The sequence below is a fragment of the Narcine bancroftii genome, chromosome 2, assembly GCF_036971445.1.
Source record: "Narcine bancroftii isolate sNarBan1 chromosome 2, sNarBan1.hap1, whole genome shotgun sequence".
In the NCBI taxonomy this organism is placed as follows: Eukaryota; Metazoa; Chordata; class Chondrichthyes; order Torpediniformes; family Narcinidae; genus Narcine; species Narcine bancroftii.
In genome coordinates, this window is record NC_091470.1 from 199275607 (window position 1) to 199293609 (window position 18003).

The window sequence follows — 18003 nt, forward strand, 5'->3', positions numbered from 1 at the left end:
CGGACTTGTCAGCCACAAACGAGCCTGCAGCTGACGTGGACTTTTTACCCCCTCCATAAATCTTCATCCGCGAAGCCAAGCCAAAGAAAAAATATCCTCTTTTCCATAGGATCGCTTTTGCTGTATTAAACTCCTTCCTCTTCTTCAGGAGTTCAAAACTTATATCTGGATAGAAAAAAATTTTTTGACCTTTGTATTCCAGTGGCTTTTTGTCTTCTCTTATTTTCTTCATTGCTTTCTCCAATATATTTTCTCTTGTTGTATATCTTAGGAATTTTACTAAAATGGATTTTGTTTTTTGTTGTGCTTGTGGTTTAGGGGCTAATGTTCTGTGTGCCCTTTCTATTTCCATTTCTTCCTGTAATTCTGGGGATCCAATCTTTTATAAATTCTCTCATATTCTTGCCTTCTTCATCTTCCTTAAGGCCCACTATCTTTATATTGTTTCTTCTATTATAATTTTCCATTATATCTATCTTCTGAGCTAACAGCTCTTGTGTCTCTTTAACTTTTTTATTAGATTCTTCTATTTTCTTTTTTAAGTCATCTACTTCCATTTCTATGGCTGTTTTTCATTCTTCCACCTTGTCCACTCCTTTCCCTATATCTGACATGACCATCTCTAATCTATTCATTTTTTCTTCTGTACTTTTAATTCTCCTTTTTATTTCACAAAATTCTTGTGATTGCCATTCTTTTATTGATTCCATATATTCTTCAAAAAAAATATATCCCTTGTCTTGCCCTTTCCCTTCATCTCTGTGTTCTTCTTCTTCTTCTTCCTCTGGGTTGGTCATCTGCTGTTTCTTTGATTTATTTTTACTCTCTCTTTCTTGTTCTCGTTGTTTTCTATGTTCTCTTCTTGTTGTTGTGCTGTGGCTGTCATTCTCAGCTGTGGAGATCGACTCCTCAGCTGGTCCCCCCTCCCGTCAGTGTTTTTTTTTGTCTTGCGCGGTTGCGCACTTTTGCTTGGCTCCGCGAGCCATTTTTGTAGTCCCGAGCTCTGGACTTCGATTGACCTGAGGAAGCGGGCTTCTCTCTCCACAGCGGGCCTCCTCGGACAGGTAAGGCCTTCACCTTCTTCTTCCGATGTCTTTTCTTCTTCTCTTCTTCCCGTTTCTTTCGACTTTTCTTTCTTCGTTGCCATTTCCTTCCCACCTTTACTTTCACTTTATTTTAATTTTCGTGTTTTTGCTTTTGCGTTTTCTCTGTTTTTTTTAAACTTTTCCGGAGAGGGCTGGAGTTCCCTGACCGGCCACTACTCCATCATGTGACTCCTCTGACCCCTGGAGTGTGTGATGGGACAGTGCGGAGGGAGCTTCACCCTGTGACTGACCCCAGGAGTGTGTGATGGGATGGTGCAGAGGGATCTTCACCCTGTGTCTAACCCATGCTGCCCCTACGCTGGGAATTGTATAGCAGGGCCATAGGTCAGAGCCTGGATGAGAATAGTATGGACGTGTCTAGTTCCCCAATCTACAGTGGATTGTACTTGTGAATGAGGGAGTGCGGAGGACACTCTCCAGATAGAATCCCTGAGGTGGTGCACTGTCCCGCGAAGAGAGATTAAACAGACAGTCCTGAGTTGAGAAGAACGAGGGGTGTACAAGATGCTCACAGGTCGATACAGGGAGGTTGCATGGAAGATGTTCCCGCTCCCTGGCATGACTTGAACATGGGGTCACTGTCTCCAAACACAGGGGTCAGCCAGACAGGAATGGGAGCAGAAGAGATCTCTGTATCCTGAAGGTGCTAAATGTTTGACATTCTCTCCCCATGAGAGAAAAATATTGGGTGAACGCAGAGAGTCTTTCACCCAGAGTAGAGGAATTGGCAACCAGATGACCTACAGGGCCCTCCATGATGTTTAGGACAAAGACATTTTTTTCTTTATGTGCCCCTGTGCTCCATCGTTTTAAATTTGTAATAAAACAATTCATATGCGATTAAAGTGCACATTCCCAATATTATTCAAGGTTATTTGTGGATATTTTGGTTTGACCGTGTAGAAGTTACAGCACTTTTTATACATAGTTCCCTCATTTTGGGGCACCATAATGTTGGGGACATTTGGCTTCACAGGTGTTTGTGAGAACCCAGGTATGTTTAATTGGTTCAATGGTGCAGGTAGAAGGGAGCTGGGCTTGGTTCGAAGCTGTCGATCACCTTTGGAGTCTGTAGTTGCCATTTTTCAACATGAGGAGCAGAGTTGTACCAGTGAACGTCAAAGAACCCATTATGTGGCTGAAGAACGAGAATAAAACAGGAAGAGACATCGCCCAAACCTTAGAATGACCAAAAAAATCAATAGTTTGGAACATCATTAATGAGAAAGAGTGAACTGGTGAGCTCAGTAATCGCAAAGGGACTAGTGTTCCAAGGAAGACCTTCACTGCTGAGGACAGAAGAATTCTTATCGTAGTGAAGAAAAATCTCCGACAGATCAGAAACACTCTTCAGGAAGTGGGTGTGGACGTGTCAATGGTGACTGTCTGCAGAAGACTTCATGAGCAGACATACAGAGGCTATACTGCAAGGTGCAGACCACGAGTTAGCCACAGAAACAGGACGGCCAGGATACAGTTTGCCAAGACATATTTAAAAGAGTCTGCAGAATTTCTTCAAATAGCTCTTCTGGACAGATGAGACCAAGATGAGCCAGATTCAGAGTGATGGAAAGAGCAAAGTGTGAAAGCCCAAGGTCCAAATCATCCCATCTCATCTGTGAAACCTGGCGGTGGGGGTGTTATGGCCTGGGCATGACTGGCTGCCACAGGTACTGGCGCATTGATCTTCATCAATGATCTAACTGCCTACGTCAGTAGCAAAATGAATTCTGAAACATCTTATCTGCTCAAGTTCGAGCAAATGCCCCCAAACCCATTGAACGGACCTTCACCCAACAGCAAGACCACGATCCAAAACGTACTGTTAAAGCAACAAAGGGGTTTTGTAAAACTAAAAACTAGAAAATTCTTGAATGGCCAAGTCAGTCGCCCACTCTAATCCAACTGAGGACACCTTCCATAGGCTGAAGAGAAGATGGCTGCGGTAGAGGCCTGGCAGAGCATCACCAGAGAAGATGCTCAGCGCCTGCTGACGTCCATGAATCACAGAATCCAGGCAGTCATTCCAGGGAAGGGCTGTGAAACAATGTGCTAAACACGACTATTTTAATATGCACATCACTGCCACGTTCCAAAAATTATGGTGCCCTGAAAATGAGGGGACTATGTATGAAATGTGCTGTAATTTCTACACGGTCAAGCCAAAATGTCCGCAAATAACTGAATAAAATCGGAAATGTGCACTTTAATCACATGCAAATTGTTTGATTACAAATTTAAAACTGTGGAGTGCAGGGGCAAATAAAATTTTAAAAGTCCCAGGCCTAGGTTCAAGGTGAGGGGGATTGGGGGGGGGGGGTGGAATGAACAGGAACCTGAGGGTAATCTTTTTAAACACAGAGAGTGGTGGGTCTGTGTGGAACAGGCCGGCAGGGACTACTGCAATGTAGCTGGGCAGGACCGTGGACAGGACAGATTTAGAGGGATACGGGCCAAAAGCTGCCAGGTGGGTCAGCAGGGGCAGGTTGGGTGGGAGGGCCCGTGTGGCTGTCAGGTCAAGGGAGGCTCAGTCACAGGGCCTCGGGAGCACGGCTGACGTCCGATTGAAGGGATGGTGTTGAGGTGGGCTGAACTGTGACAGAACGAGTTTAATGAATATGTTCAACAAAAGGTTAATGGATTTGGTGAGAAAATATGGAGGCTGATTGTAGGATGGTGGGAACATAATTGCCTTCGGAACATCTGGGCTTGTAACATTTTTTTTTAAATTTTTTATTTTTCACACCATAAATCACATTAACCATGATACACACTTTTTCCTTTTCACACATATACAGTGCCATTTTCTCCCCGCCCCCCCCCTCCTCCCATCCCACCCTCCCTACATCCCCCCTCCCGTCCATTTAAGGTACAAAATCTAGGATACATTAAACCAGTCAGACAATGTTGTCATTCAATAAAATACACCAGAAATTCCACTGAGTCCATTCTTTTCATTTCCTTTTCCTTCCTTTAACTTAGGTAGTGATTGTCCCCGGTAGGTTTTCGCTATTGTGTTTCATGTAAGGCTCCCATATTTGTTCGAATATTTCAATATTACTTCTTAAACTATATGTTATTTTTACTAATGGAATACATTTATTCATTTCTATATACCATTGTTGTATTTTCAAATTATCTTCCAATTTCCAGGTTGACATAATACATTTTTTTGCTACGGCTAGAGCTATCTTAACAAATCTTTTTTGTGCATCCTCCAAATCAATTCCAAATTCTTTGTTTTTAATGTTACTTAGGAGGAAGATCTCTGGATTCTTTGGTATATTGTTTTCTGTTATTTTATTTAATATCTGATTTAGATCTTCCCAAAATTTTTCTACTTTCTCACATGTCCAGATTGCATGAATTGTTGTTCCCATTTCTTTTTTACATCGAAAACATCTATCAGATACTGTTGGGTCCCATTTATTTAACTTTTGAGGTGTAATGTATAGCCTGTGTATCCAGTTATATTGTATCATACGTAACCTCGTGTTTATTGTATTTCTCATAGTTCCAGAGCATAACTTCTCCCATGTTTCCTTCTTTATCTTTGTTTAAATCTTGTTCCCATTTTCGTTTAGTTTTACCATTTGTTTCCTCATTCTCCTTTTCTTGCAGTTTAATATACATATTTGTTATAAATTTTTTGATTATCATTGTATCTGTAATCACATATTCAAAGTTACTTCCCTCTGGTAAACTCAGACTGCTTCCTAATTGTCCTTCAAGTAGGATCTCAATTGGTAATATGCCCTTTGTTCAAAGGATAATAATCTATTTCCTGAAAAACAATTTTCTATTCTTTTAATCCCTTTTTTCTCCCATTCTCTAAAGGAAAGGTTATCTATTGTAAAAGGGAGTAACTTGTTTTGCATCAATATTAGTTTTGGTAATTGATAATTTGTTTTATTTCTTTCTACATGAATCTTCTTCCAAATATTGAGTAGATGATGTAATACTGGAGAACTTCTATGTTGTACCAATTTTTCATCCCATTTATATAATATGTGTTCAGGTATCTTTTCCCCTATTTTATCTAATTCTAATCTAGTCCAATCTGGCTTTTCCCTTGTTTGATAAAAATCTGATAGGTATCTTAATTGTGCGGCTCTATAATAATTTTTAAAGTTTGGCAGTTGTAAGCCTCCTTGTTTATACCATTCTGTTAATTTATCTAGTGCTATCCTCGGTTTCCCCCCTTTCCATAAAAATTTCCTTCTTATTTTCTTTAACTCCTTGAAGAATTTCTCTGTCAGTTATATTGGCAATGCCTGAAATAGGTATAATATCCTTGGAAAAATGTTCATTTTAATACAGTTTATCCTTCCTATTAGTGTTAGTGGTAAATCTTTCCAATGCTCTAAATCGTCCTGTAATTTTTTCATTAGTGGATAATAATTGAGTTTATATAGTTGGCCGAGATTTTTATTTATTTGTACACCTAGGTATCTATTGCTTGCATTTGCCATCTAAATGGTGATTCCTTCTTAAATTTTGAGAAATCCGCATTATTCATAGGCATTGCTTCACTTTTATTTACGTTGATCTTGTAACCCGACACTTCTCCATATTCCTTCAATTTCTTATATAATTCTTTTATTGATAATTCTGGTTCTGTTAAGTATACTATAACATCATGCGCAAATAAACTGATTTTATATTCCTTGTCTTTTATTTTTATCCCTTTTATATTATTTTCTGTTCTTATCAATTCTGCTAGTGGTTCTATAGCTAACGCAAACAATAAAGGTGATAGTGGGCATCCCTGCTGTGTTGATCTGCTTAAGTTAAATTGCTTTGATACATGTCCATTTACTGTCACTTTCGCTAATGGTCCCTTATATAATGCTTTCATCCAATTAATATATTTCTCCGGTAAACTGAATTTTTGCAATACTTTGAACAAATAATTCCATTCTACTCTGTCAAAGGCCTTCTCTGCGTCTAAAGCAACTGCTACTGTTGGTGCTTTATTCCCTTCTACTGCATGAATTAAGTTAATAAATTTACAAATATTGTCTGTTGTGCGTCTTTTTTAGATAAATCCAGTTTGGTCTAGATTTACCATTTTCGGTACATACTCTGCTAATCTGTTTGCTAATAGTTTAGCTATTATCTTATAATCTGTGTTAAGTAAAGGTATTGGTCTATATGACGCTGGTGTGAGTGGATCTTTCCTTTGCTTTGGTGTTACTGTAATTATTGCTGTTTTACATGAATCTGGTAAGCTTTGTGTTTTATCAATCTGGTTGATTACTTCCAGGAGGGGCGGAATTAATAAGTCTTTAAATGTTTTATAGAATTCTATTGGGAATCCATCCTCTCCTGGTGTCTTATTATTTGGTAATTTTTTTATTATCTCTTGTATTTCTACTATTCCAAATGGCTCTGTTAATTTATTTTGTTCCTCTATTTGTAGTTTTGGTAGTTCAATTATAGTTAGAAATTCATCTATTTTCCCTTCTTTCCCTTCGTTTTCAGTTTGGTATAATTGTTCATAGAATTCTCTAAAGTTTTCCTTAATTTCTTTTGGATTATATGTAATTTGTTTGTCTTTTTTCCTTGATGCCAATACCATTTTCTTAGCTTGTTCTGTCTTAAGCTGCCATGCTAGGATTTTGTGCATTTTTTCACCTAGTTCATAATATTTCTGTTTTGTCTTCATTATATTCTTCTCCACCTTATATGTTTGTAGTGTTTCATATTTTATTTTTTTTATCCGCCAATTCTCTTCTTTTAGTTGTATCTTCCTTCATTGCTAATTCTTTTTCTATATTTACTATTTCCCTTTCCAACTGCTCTGTTTCCTGATTATAGTCCTTCTTCATCTTGGTTACATAACTTATTATTTGCCCTCTAATGAATGCTTTCATTGCATAATATAAACTTATCTTTCACTGATTTCGTATTTATTTCAAAATACATTTTAATTTGTTTTTCAATAAATTCTCTAAAATCCTGCCTTTTAAGTAACATGGGGTTTAATCTCCATCTATACATTCTTGGAGGGATGTCCTCTAACTTTACTGTCAATATTAAGGGTGAATGGTCCGATAGTATTCTAGCTTTATATTCTGTTTTTCTTACTCTATCTTGCATACTAGCTGATAACAAAAATAGGTCTATTCTTGAGTATGTTTTATGTCTAGCCGAGTAATATGAATATTCCTTTTCCTTTGGGTGTTGTTTCCTCCATATATCCAAAAGTTGCATTTCTTCCATCGATTTAATTATAAATTTGGTTACTTTGTTCTTTCTGTTAATTTTTTTTCCCAGTTTTGTCCGTATTTGAATCCAAATTCAGGTTGAAATCCCCTCCTATTAATATGTTCCCTTGCGTATCTGCTATCTTCAAAAAGATATCTTGCATAAACTTTTGATCTTCTTCGTTAGGTGAATATACATTGAGTAGATTCCAAAACTCCGAATATATCTGACATTTTATCATTACATATCTCCCTGCTGGATCTATTATTTCCTCTTCTATTTTAAATGGCACATTTTTACTAATTAATATAGCTACTCCTCTTGCTTTTGAATTATACAATGCTGCTGTTACGTGTCCTACCCAATCTCTCTTTAATTTCTTGTGCTCCAATTCAGTTAAATGTGTTTATTGCACAAATGCTATATCAATTTTTTCTTTTTTCAGTAAATTTAGCAGTTTCTTCCTTTTAGTTTGGTTATGTACTCCATTAATATTTAAAGTAATATAGTTCAACGTAGCCATTTTATACTTTGTTTATCTTCCCTTTCCGTTTCTCCATCATTACCTTTCCTTCTTATCCATTTCTGTTTTCTTGTTTTGAACCCTTTATAAGACAACATTCCTAAAACATCAAACATTTTCCTTATTCTCCTATTTAAAACTTCTTTAGCCCCAATCTCCCCTTCCCCTCCTGAGTTGTCCTTTATCCCTTGTCGGACAACCACATCTCCCCTCTCCATTTGTATTTGCGAATTCACTCACAAGCGTCAGCTGACTTTGCAGAGACCGTAACTCCTCCCCACCCAGCCCCTCCCAGAAAAGATTTCACTTTTCATATGTAACAAAGGTCACTCTTTTAATTCCCTCCTTATTCCCTCTATTCCATTTCCTTCCCTTATTAATTCTTGTCTATACTCTCTATATTTTCCTCTAATTGCAGATACATTCATGTATGCACACTATACATATACACACATATACCTCTTTACACACATATACCTCGTGGTCATTTTTACTCTTATTACATGTCTTCATCTCTCTGCTTGTTTTGTAGTTGTTCTGCAAATTTCCTTGCTTCCTCTGGATCCGAGAATAGTTTTTTTCCATAAGATCGTTTTCGCTGTATTGAACTCCTTCCTCTTCTTCAGGAGTTCAAAACTTATGTGTCTTTTTAGTTCGCAGTCTTTTGTACACTCGTTACACGTCTTCATCTCTCAGTCTATTTTGTAATTGTTCTGCAAATTTTCGTCCTTCCTCTGGATCCGAGAATAGTCTGTTTTGCTGTCCTGGAATAAATATTTTCAATACCGCTGGGTGCTTTAGTATAAATTTATACCCTTTCTTCCATAAAATCGCCTTTGCTGTATTGAACTCCTTTCTCTTCTTCAGGAGTTCAAAACTTATATCTGGATAAATGAAGATTTTTCGCCCTTTGTACTCCAGTGGCTTGTTGTCCACTCTTACTTTTTCCATTGTTTTCTCCAGTACCTTTTCTCTTGTAGTATATCTTAGGAATTTTACTAAAATAGATCTTGGCTTTTGTTGTGGTTGTGGTTTAAAGGCCAATGCTCTATGTGCCCTTTCTATTTCCATTTCTTGCTGCAGTTCTGGACATCCTAGGATCCTGGGGATCCAATCTTTTATAAACTCTCTCATCTTCCTTAAGGCCCACTATCTTTATGTTATTTCTTCTGTTATAATTTTCCATTATATCTATTTTCTGAGCTAACAGCTCTTGTGTCTCTTTAACTTTTTTATTAGATTCCTCTAATTTCTTTTTTAAGTCCTCTACCTCCATTTCTACTGCTGATTCTCGTTCTTCTACCTTGTCCATTCTTTTTCCCATTTCTGATAAGGTCATATCTATTTTATTCATTTTCCCTTCTGTATTGTTTATTCTTCTTCTTAAATCATTAAATTCTTGCGCTTGCCATTCTTTAAATGACTCCATGTATTCTTTAATAAGAGAAAGTATATCCTTTGTCTTGCCTTTCCCTTCTTCTTCTATTTCACTGTACTCTTCCTCTTCCTCTTCTTCTTCCTCTGGGTTGGCCATCTGTTGTTTCTTTGTTGCCCTTTTCTTCTCTTCTTTCTTGTTTTCGTTGTCTTCTATGTTCTCCTCTTGCTGCAGCTGTTCTGCAGCTGTTATTGCCGGCTGTGGAGATCGACTCCCCAGCTGGTCCCCCCTCCCGTCGGTGTGTTTTTTTGCATGTGCGGTTGCGCACTTTTACTCGGCTCAGCGAGCCATTTTTGTAGTCCACTTTCTACCGACCTGAGGGAGCGGGTTTCTCTCTCCACCGCGGGCCTCTTCGAACAGGTAAGGCCTTCTCCTTCTTCTTCCGTTGTCTTCTCTTCCTCTCTTCTTACCGTTGGTTTCGATTTTTCTTTTTTCGTCGCCATCTTCTTTCCACCTTTATACTCACTTTACTTTAATTTTTATTTTTGTGCCTTTGTGTTTTCCTTTGTTTTTTCCGACTTTTCTGGAGAGGGCTGGAGTTCACCGTCCGGCCACTACTCCATCACATGACTCCTCGGCTTGTAACATTTTTTGGGGCCTCGTCCTTTTGGATTGAAAGTTCTTGTGATTTGTTGATTGGTTCTTTTTTCAAGCTAATTTAAAGCTGGTGTCTGGTAAAAAAACAGCAGTAATGGAGGTTGGAACATTTTTGTTACAACCATCACCTGCAGAGCAAGAGAAAATAGGAACTAATGGTTATTTCCAAGGCATTAAAACTGAGTGAAGTCAAACATTGGATGAGGAATATACAAATTCAGAGGATTATAGTGAAATATTTACAGGTGAGGGAAAATTTGTTGAAAAAGACTTAGATAATTTTCTGGAGGATAGATTTTTTGAGTTGGAATTGGAGAAGTTGGGGTGTGAGAGGTTCCGGGTTCAGATCTCGGACAAGCCCCCAAAAACGTATCTGTATACAATCCAAGCACAACACAATCTGTCACAGTAGTGAGATAGTAGCTAAATCTGCAAGAATGTAAATGTACCTCGAATGAAGGACATTTCCCAGATGTTTCCAGACACCATAGGGTAACGTGTTATGGAAAACAGAAAATTGACAGATGTGTGAAACTTGTAAGGGTGTCATGCAGACCCCATACCCAAAATGTGTATAAAAGTAGGGTTATCATTCCAATGTTTTGAGTGTGGGGCTCAGTGTCGAGAACGAGTCATCCCCTCTTATCACCCCCTCACTCCCGCTAGCATTACCAAGGTTGAATAAGGTTCTACACTTGGTTCTGCTATGTGTTTCCTCACAGTGTGGCTGACGTTAACAGAACAGCCTGGCGTGGACGACCTGCTGGTGCAGTGAGGAAGGTGTAAGATGTCATGGGCCGGTTGGGGAAGGATTCTCCCTCTTTCTCTCTCTCTCTCTTGGCAGGTTGTCTATGGCTACTGTTGGAGTTGGTTGCGAGCGGTTGCCTCAGCTCTGTTTACTCTCCTCTCCTGTGGGCTCTTCGCCCTGGTCTTCTTCTGGAGACCCCAGTGGCACATGAAGTGCTTCTGCTCACCCTGCGACCTTCAGGACGCTGAGTATGTCCTGATGAAGACGACGGTGAGTGCAGGCAGCCCTGGGCAGGAGGGACGGGTGCTGGGTCAGATCTGGGGAACCAAGTCACTGGGGCACTGGGTCAAACTCTGGAAGCTGGGGGCACAGAGTAGATGTAGAAAGGTTGTTTCCCCACGGTGAGAAAGCCCGGGACAAGAGGGCACAACTTCAGGATTGAAGGGTGTCCACTCAGAACAGACGTGGCAGAATTTCTTCTACCAGAGGGAGGTGAATCTATGGAATTTGTTGCCACAGTCTGGTGTGGAAGCCGGGTCGTTGGGTGGATTTAAGGCAGAAATTGATAGGTTCTTGATTAGCCAGGGCATCAAAGGTTATGGGGAGACCGGGCAGTGGGGCTGAGTGGGAGAACAAATTAGCTCGTGATTGAATGGCGGGGGCAGACTTGATGGGCTGAATGGCCTCTTTCTACTCCTATGCCTCATGGTCTTTGCACCTGGGATCAAAGACCAGAGAGGGAGCCTGGAGAAACAGGGGAGGGAAGGTGGGGGAAGAGCAGGAGGGAGCTGGGGGTGCAAGTGGTCACTTTCAAGCTCGTATCCCTCCTTGAAAATAGCAGGGCTGCTGCTGGTGTGGACCCACGGGAAGACAGTGCTCCCCCGCGGGGTCCAACCGCCTGGTCTGACTGCCGCCAGCTCCCTGCAGGCTTTAAACGACTCGTATAAAGGAGCCGACAGGGGTTTTGTTTAAAAATCCAGTGGGGCCTGGGCCCAAGATGGTGGCACCTGTGATCGGCCATGGCCACGAGGGGTTGCAGGGAAGCGGAGGACTGGCGCAGGGCACCAGAAAATGGGGAGACCACCCCTCAGCTCCCCCCATTTGAGAAGCAGAGAAGATGACCCACGGCGGCGGACCAGTAAGGAGGTTCGAGGCAAAGAACCCACGCGGGCTGCCGGTGATGGGGGTCCAGGAATTCACACTGGGCTGTAGACTGGCTGAAGGGGTGTGAGAGGGTGCCGAGGGTGGTGAAGGGTTCCTGATCGTGTTGGAGGTTCGGATCTGGAGCTTGAGTTGTTGGGCTGCTGGAGACTAATCCACAGACGCTCGGTAACTGGGGTGGGGGAGGAGCTTCGGACAATTTCTCTCGATGGCAAATCTGCCTTGTGCTGACTAAAACAAATTCTATGTATTACTATGTCTTTATTACATGACAATAAAGGAATCTGGAATCTTCTCTCACTGAGGCGATCTCTCGCCCTTCTCCCCATTGCCCCTTCTTCTCCCCCTCCCTGCGAACAGGACGAGTTCCGGGAGTGGCACTGGCAGAAGGTCAAGTTCATGTACTTGAAGTACAGCCTGCAAGTGCAGCGCCCGGACCGGGTAACGCCGGAGGACACGGACGAGTTCTCCCTGCTGCGGAAGAACATTTCCTTCACTGGGATCCAGGTGAGCATGGGGAGGGGTGGATGGCGGGAGGGGCCGCACAGCCTGGAACCTCATCGGGTGTCGCCGCGCCTGCCAATCAAGGTTGGAATCTGTCCATCCATTAGTGCACACCTGACCCTTTAATCACCTGGACCTGACCCTCCAGCTCACTGTACTATAGAGTCCACCACGTGGAGTAGCTCTTTGCATTTCGGAACCTTGCTCTGCTCCAGGTCATGAACTGTGGACGTGGCCGGAGGAGTCGTTGCTAAAGCGGGCGCTACACAGGGATCAGAGCTGTTCAATAGCATTGGGGCCGTGCCCATGTCAGACAAGGGACGGCGGGTAGTTGCTGGTAGCGTTAAGTCTGATGTGAATGATTAGACTGTGTGACAGAGAGTACAGGCCGTGCCTGGGTTATGAACAAGGTCTGTTCCCAAGTCTTTAAATAGAAGTTGTAGGTAAGTTGGAATGGTTCTCAATCAGCATCAGTAAATTTCTTGAAACAGGCATCAAGGGAGGTTTGTACAGAGTTTTTCTTGCATCAAATTCACGCTTTGGAGGCAGGGTTAATAACCATGAACCATTAAAATGGCAGACAGCATTCTCCTTTCTCGAGCTGACGTTAAGATGTAGCCGTGTGTAGTCCGTCAAGTATGAGTTGTCTGTATGTCAGACATTTGTAACCCCGGAGACTGCCCGTACTTGTGCATGTGTTATGATCCTCTTACGTGAATTTAATAAAGATCATGTGTTCAGCATATGTCCAGACTTGTTGCTCTTTGAACCCACCAAATTTCTTCTCTTCCCACACTGTAGGAGGGGGAGGGGTGGGCTGCCCCTCGGGACCCAGGGCGCAGAGACGGAGAACAGGAGGAGGGAGGTGGAGCAGGGCAGAGTGTGTTCCCATCATGGCTTTGTTCCTCCTGTCTTTGCAGATACGGTATGTGCAACACCAGAGTGTCCGCTACATCTGGGACCCCAACAAGAGATCCTTCATCGAGCTGAGGTGGGAACAGCCCCTGACTGAGTTTAGCCCAGACACTTAAAACTGTCACATCCTTCCATTGAGGATTTGAGGTCAGGTCCTACCCCCCTTCCTCCCTTACTCTCTCTCCCCCTCTTCGCTCTTCCCTCCTCCGCTCTTCCCTCTCACTCTCCTCTCCCCCTTCTCCCTTACCCCCTCTCTCCCCTTTTCTTTTCCTCCCCCCCACCCCTCGAAATCTGGGATTTACTCCGATATCCTGCTGTATTGCAGGGGTCTGGAACAGAATGTGTCCTGCTCCGATCTCCACAAGAATTACCGGGATGGTTTAGTTTACCAAGAATCTCAGAACAGGTTGTTGACAAGTTAAAGTGAAATTCCCAATCTCTGGAGATTTTTCCATTTCTGGAGATTTGTCTCATTGCTGATTCCATTTTTACCCCCAATGTTTCTCCCAGGAAACTGATTTATGGGCCGAATATTATCGCCATTCAGGTGCCTCCATACTGGAAACTACTTGGAAAAGAGGTTAGAACAATCTCAGCAAACATTCTCTCCCACACACACTGACCCTCAATGGGGGACAGATCTAACACACACTGACCCTCACTGGGGGACGGGTCCCACACACACTCTCGCTCTGTTTCTCCCCCATCAGACGCTGCCTGCACTGACAAACATTCCCAGCCAATCCTGTCCACCCTACCTGAGGGAGAGGCATTGCCTCAAATCCCAGTTGTGTTTGGAATGGGGGAAGGGTTGTGCAGTTCCACAACAGAGAGGGAGCGTGGATAGCAGTGAATAGCAGGCAATGGTCAACGTGTGCACAGTGTGATCCTACAATGGTCAGGGTTTTCGTAGTGACTGTCGTTCCACTCCTGGGGCAGGGGATTGAGCAGTGGCCCTGGAAAGCTGAACTGCTCTCTCTCTTTCTGCAGATCCTGAACCCTTTCTACGCCTTCCAGGCCTTCAGCGTCATCCTGTGGTTCCTGGAGGCATATTACCCTTACGCTGCAGTCATCATTACCATGAGCATTTCATCTATCACCCTCGCTTTATACACCACTCGCAAGGTTGGCGAGTGACGGGGCTATGGAGATGGGGAGGGGTGGGCCAGAGGAGGTTACAGAGAAGGGGTAGGGTGTAGGGGACTGGAGGGGGTTACAGAGATGGGGAGGGGTGTAGGGGACTGGAGGAGGTTACAGTGATGGGGTGGGCTGAGGGGACCAAAGGGATTACAGAGAAGGGGTGGGGTATAGAGGTCTGCAGGGATTTATTGAGAAATGTGCAAAGAGTGGTTGGGGCGCTGGACTGGAAGCTCTCCGGAGGTCAGGGAGGATGCAGTGGCTGTGGGGAGTGGGATGCTTGGTCCCTATTCACCCTGGTTCTCAAACTGAGCCTGGTTTTGGAGAGGGTCGGTGAGTCGACAAGGGGTGAAGGGAGTTCTTGCTCTCGATCCTGAGCAGTGAGAGGGGTGGTTGGGCTCCCGGAGTGGATGAACTGGGGAGTTGTGGACCCCGATGGCTCTGTTCCTCTCTCCCCAGCGATACACGATGCTTCATGACATGGTGCAGTCCCACAGTTCCATCCGTGTCTCCGTCCTCCGAAAGGGAAGCAGTAAGTGCTGCAGGCACACAGCTTGGGAGGGCGTGGCGGTGACAGTGAGGATCCAAAATCGCCAGGGGTGGGGTTTGCTAGAGCCCAGGGGGGTGGGGAGCAATCCCCACGAATCAGTGGTGGGGGATAGAGGTCTCCATCCTACTGCCTGGAGCAAGAGAGGAGGGGCAGATAGAGATAGGTAGGGGCGGGTGTGGGAAGATTGGGACAGAGAGAGGAAGGAGGGGGGAGAGAGAGGGGAAGGAGGGGGAGAGAGGAAAAGGGGAAGGGGAAGAGAGGGAAAAAGGGGGATGGGGAGGGAAAGGGGGGAGAGAGAGAGGGAGGGGGAAGGAGAGGGGGAGGGGAAGAGAAAGAGAGGGGGAGGGGAGGGGGAGATGGAAGGAGGGGCGAGGAGGAAGTGCATCTCCCGGGGTGTGGCCAGGCCAACCTATGGGGTGGGGATCTTAGTCCGTGACTCTTCCCCTCAATCCCCCCCTGGCTCTACCCGCAGCCTCGGAGATGGTGAGCTCATCGGAACTAGTTCCTGGAGACATGATCATCCTTCCCCAGCAGGAGATGATCCTGCCCTGCGACGTGGTGCTGATGAACGGAGCAGTGGTGGTAGATGAGAGCATGCTCACAGGTGCGGAGGGGGCGGAAAATGTGGCAAGTGTGGGGGGGGGGGGAGGGGCAGGGGAGTTGGGTTGGGGAAGGGGCCGAGATTGTGTTGGGGTGGGAATGGTGGGAGTGAAGGAGGGAGAATGTGGTGGCTGGGGACGGTGGGGGTCTGGGGAGGGAGTGGGGGTGGGGGAGGGATGAAAGTGAGTGGGAGGATGGGTGTGGGGTTGGGGGAGGACGGGGTGAGTTGGGGGCCAACACCAACCTCTGTCTGTGTCCCCAGGGGAGAGCGTTCCTGTGACCAAGACCCCCCTCCCTGACCTGTGTGATGTTGGGACCCACACCGACCCCGTCTTCCGCCTGAGGGACTACAAGCGCCACGTCCTCTTCTGTGGGACATTAATCATCCAAGTGCGTCCGTACGAGCGCTTCGTCAAAGCGGTTGTTATCCGCACAGGTATGAAGACCCCCCCGCTCCCTCTGCCCCCTGCCTCCTCATCTCCCCATCCCCGCCCCTTCATGCCCCCGCCCTTCCCCACCACCCTCCGCACTCCTGCTCCTTTGCACCTCTGCCCCTCCCTTCCATCCCCACCCTCTGCCCGTCGACCTTACTCCGTCATTCAATGAGATCATGGCTGACCTGATGATGGGCTCATCTCCATGGACCTGCCTTTTCCCCACATCCCTTAATTCCCCAACTATGTAAAAATCTATCCAACCTTGTTTTAAATATATTTACTGAGGTTGCCTCCAGTGCTTCAATGGGCAGTGAATTCCACAGATTCCCCACCCTCTGGGAGAAGCAGTTCCTCCTCATCTCTGTCCTAAATCTATTACCACAAACCTTGAGGCCATGGCCCCCTAGTTCTATTCACCCCCCTCCAATGGGAACAACTTACCCACCTCTATCTTATCGATGCCTTTCATAATTTTATACATTTCTATAAGATCCCCTCTCATTCTTCTCAATTCCACGAGTACAGTCCCAGACGACGCAATTTCTCCTCATAGGCCGACCCCCTCATCTCTGGAAGCAGCCTGGTGAACCTCCTCTGCACCGCCCCCAGAGCCAAACCATCCTTCATCAAGTAAGGAGACCAGAACTGCACACGGTTCATCAGATCCGGCCTCACCAGGTCCGTGTACCATTTCAGCAGAACCTCCCTCTCCTAAATCCAACCCCTCCAGCGGTGAGGGCCAATGTTCCATTTGCCTTCATGATAACTTGCTGCACCTGCAAACCAACCTTTTGCGATTAATGCACAAGCCCTCCCGAGTCCTTCCGCATGGCCGCAGGCTGCATTCGCTTTCCATTTAAATAAAAATCTGATCATCCAGTTTTCATTCCAAAGTGGATCACCTCACGTCCTCCATCTGCCAGACCCTTGCCCGCTCGCTTAACCTATCTATATCTCTCTGAGGACGCTCCGTCCCCTCTGCACAATTTGCTTTTCCACTCTGTGTCATCAGCAAACTTACACATAACCTCTTCCAGGTCGTTTATATCGTGGGCCCAGCAGCGATTTCCCCCCCACCCCCCACTCACTCACCGATTGCCAACCTGAAAAACAGCCCTGTGCCTCACCTCTCTGCGTTCTATTGATTAACCAATCCTCAGGCCTGGCCTCACGGTCGCGTTGCTCTCCATCCCAGCAGGTGGCGGTCACTCTCCAACTTTCATCCCCCCCACCCCCGTGCAGGTTTCCTGACGTCCAAGGGCCAGCTGGTGAGGTCCATCCTGTTCCCCAAGCCAGTGGATTTCAAGCTGTTCCGCGACGCCAGGCGTTTCATTGCCTGCATGGTGATGGTCGCAGTGCTGGGGTTTGTCTACACCGTGGTTGTCAGCAGTGTCCATGAGGTGAGAGCGCCCGGGTTTCCCCGGTGTCAGGGACCTAGAGATTTAGGGGATGGGTTGGGGGTTGCCTCTGAAGGTGGAGCTCATACCTGCATCCTGGGGACACCACCTCCTGATGGGGTATGATGAAAGTGGGGCTCTAGAACAATGGTTCTCAACATCTTCCCACTCACTTATGATGTGATGTAGTCCCTTAGTGTGTGATGGGATGGTGCAGAGGGAGCTTAACTTTGTGTCTGACCCCAGGAGTGTGTGATGGGACGGTGTGGAGGGAGCTTCCTTCTGTGTCTGACCCCAGGAGTGTGTGATGGGACAGAGCGGAGGGAGCTTCCTTCTGTGTCTGACCCCGGGAGTGTGTAATGGGATGATGCGGAGGGAGCTTCACTCTGTGTCTGTCCCTGGGAGTGTGTGACAGGACGGTGCAGAGGGAACTCCACTAAGATGCCATAGGTGCTCTGTGCTTAATTGCGTGGTATGAGAATTGAAAAAGGTTGAGAACCACTGGTGTAGAAGGTTCCTGTTTCTTCTCCAGCGAGAACAGGTTCAGTTTCTCCAGATTCTCATAATTCCACCTGACCAGTCAGGGTGATGTTATGAACCTAACACCAGGGTGTCTGGAATTTGGTCTCAGAATTTGGTACATTTGTAACCCAGCTCCTATTCTTGATGCCCTGACCGATGGA

The 18003-nt window shown here is 45.0% G+C and overlaps 1 protein-coding gene across 9 annotated transcripts in view; it reads left to right on the forward strand.

Annotated features, from left to right (window-relative positions):
* LOC138754962 (polyamine-transporting ATPase 13A3-like) overlaps nucleotides 1-18003 on the forward strand; it is a 49450-nt gene that overhangs the window by 3374 nt on the left and 28073 nt on the right. For 6 of the 9 annotated variants that reach the window (XM_069920037.1, XM_069920040.1, XM_069920042.1 and 3 more), the window contains 10 exons: nucleotides 10716-10889; nucleotides 12141-12287; nucleotides 13205-13275; nucleotides 13525-13605; nucleotides 13710-13779; nucleotides 14190-14324; nucleotides 14796-14868; nucleotides 15359-15490; nucleotides 15749-15922; nucleotides 17166-17323. In XM_069920037.1, the coding sequence (XP_069776138.1) occupies nucleotides 10716-10889; nucleotides 12141-12287; nucleotides 13205-13275; nucleotides 13525-13605; nucleotides 13710-13779; nucleotides 14190-14324; nucleotides 14796-14868; nucleotides 15359-15490; nucleotides 15749-15922; nucleotides 17166-17323 (1215 nt within the window). The remainder of the gene's footprint in view (nucleotides 1-10715; nucleotides 10890-12140; nucleotides 12288-13204; nucleotides 13276-13524; nucleotides 13606-13709; nucleotides 13780-14189; nucleotides 14325-14795; nucleotides 14869-15358; nucleotides 15491-15748; nucleotides 15923-17165; nucleotides 17324-18003) is intronic. The other 3 variants (XM_069920043.1, XM_069920039.1, XM_069920044.1) reach the window with 3 other exon arrangements.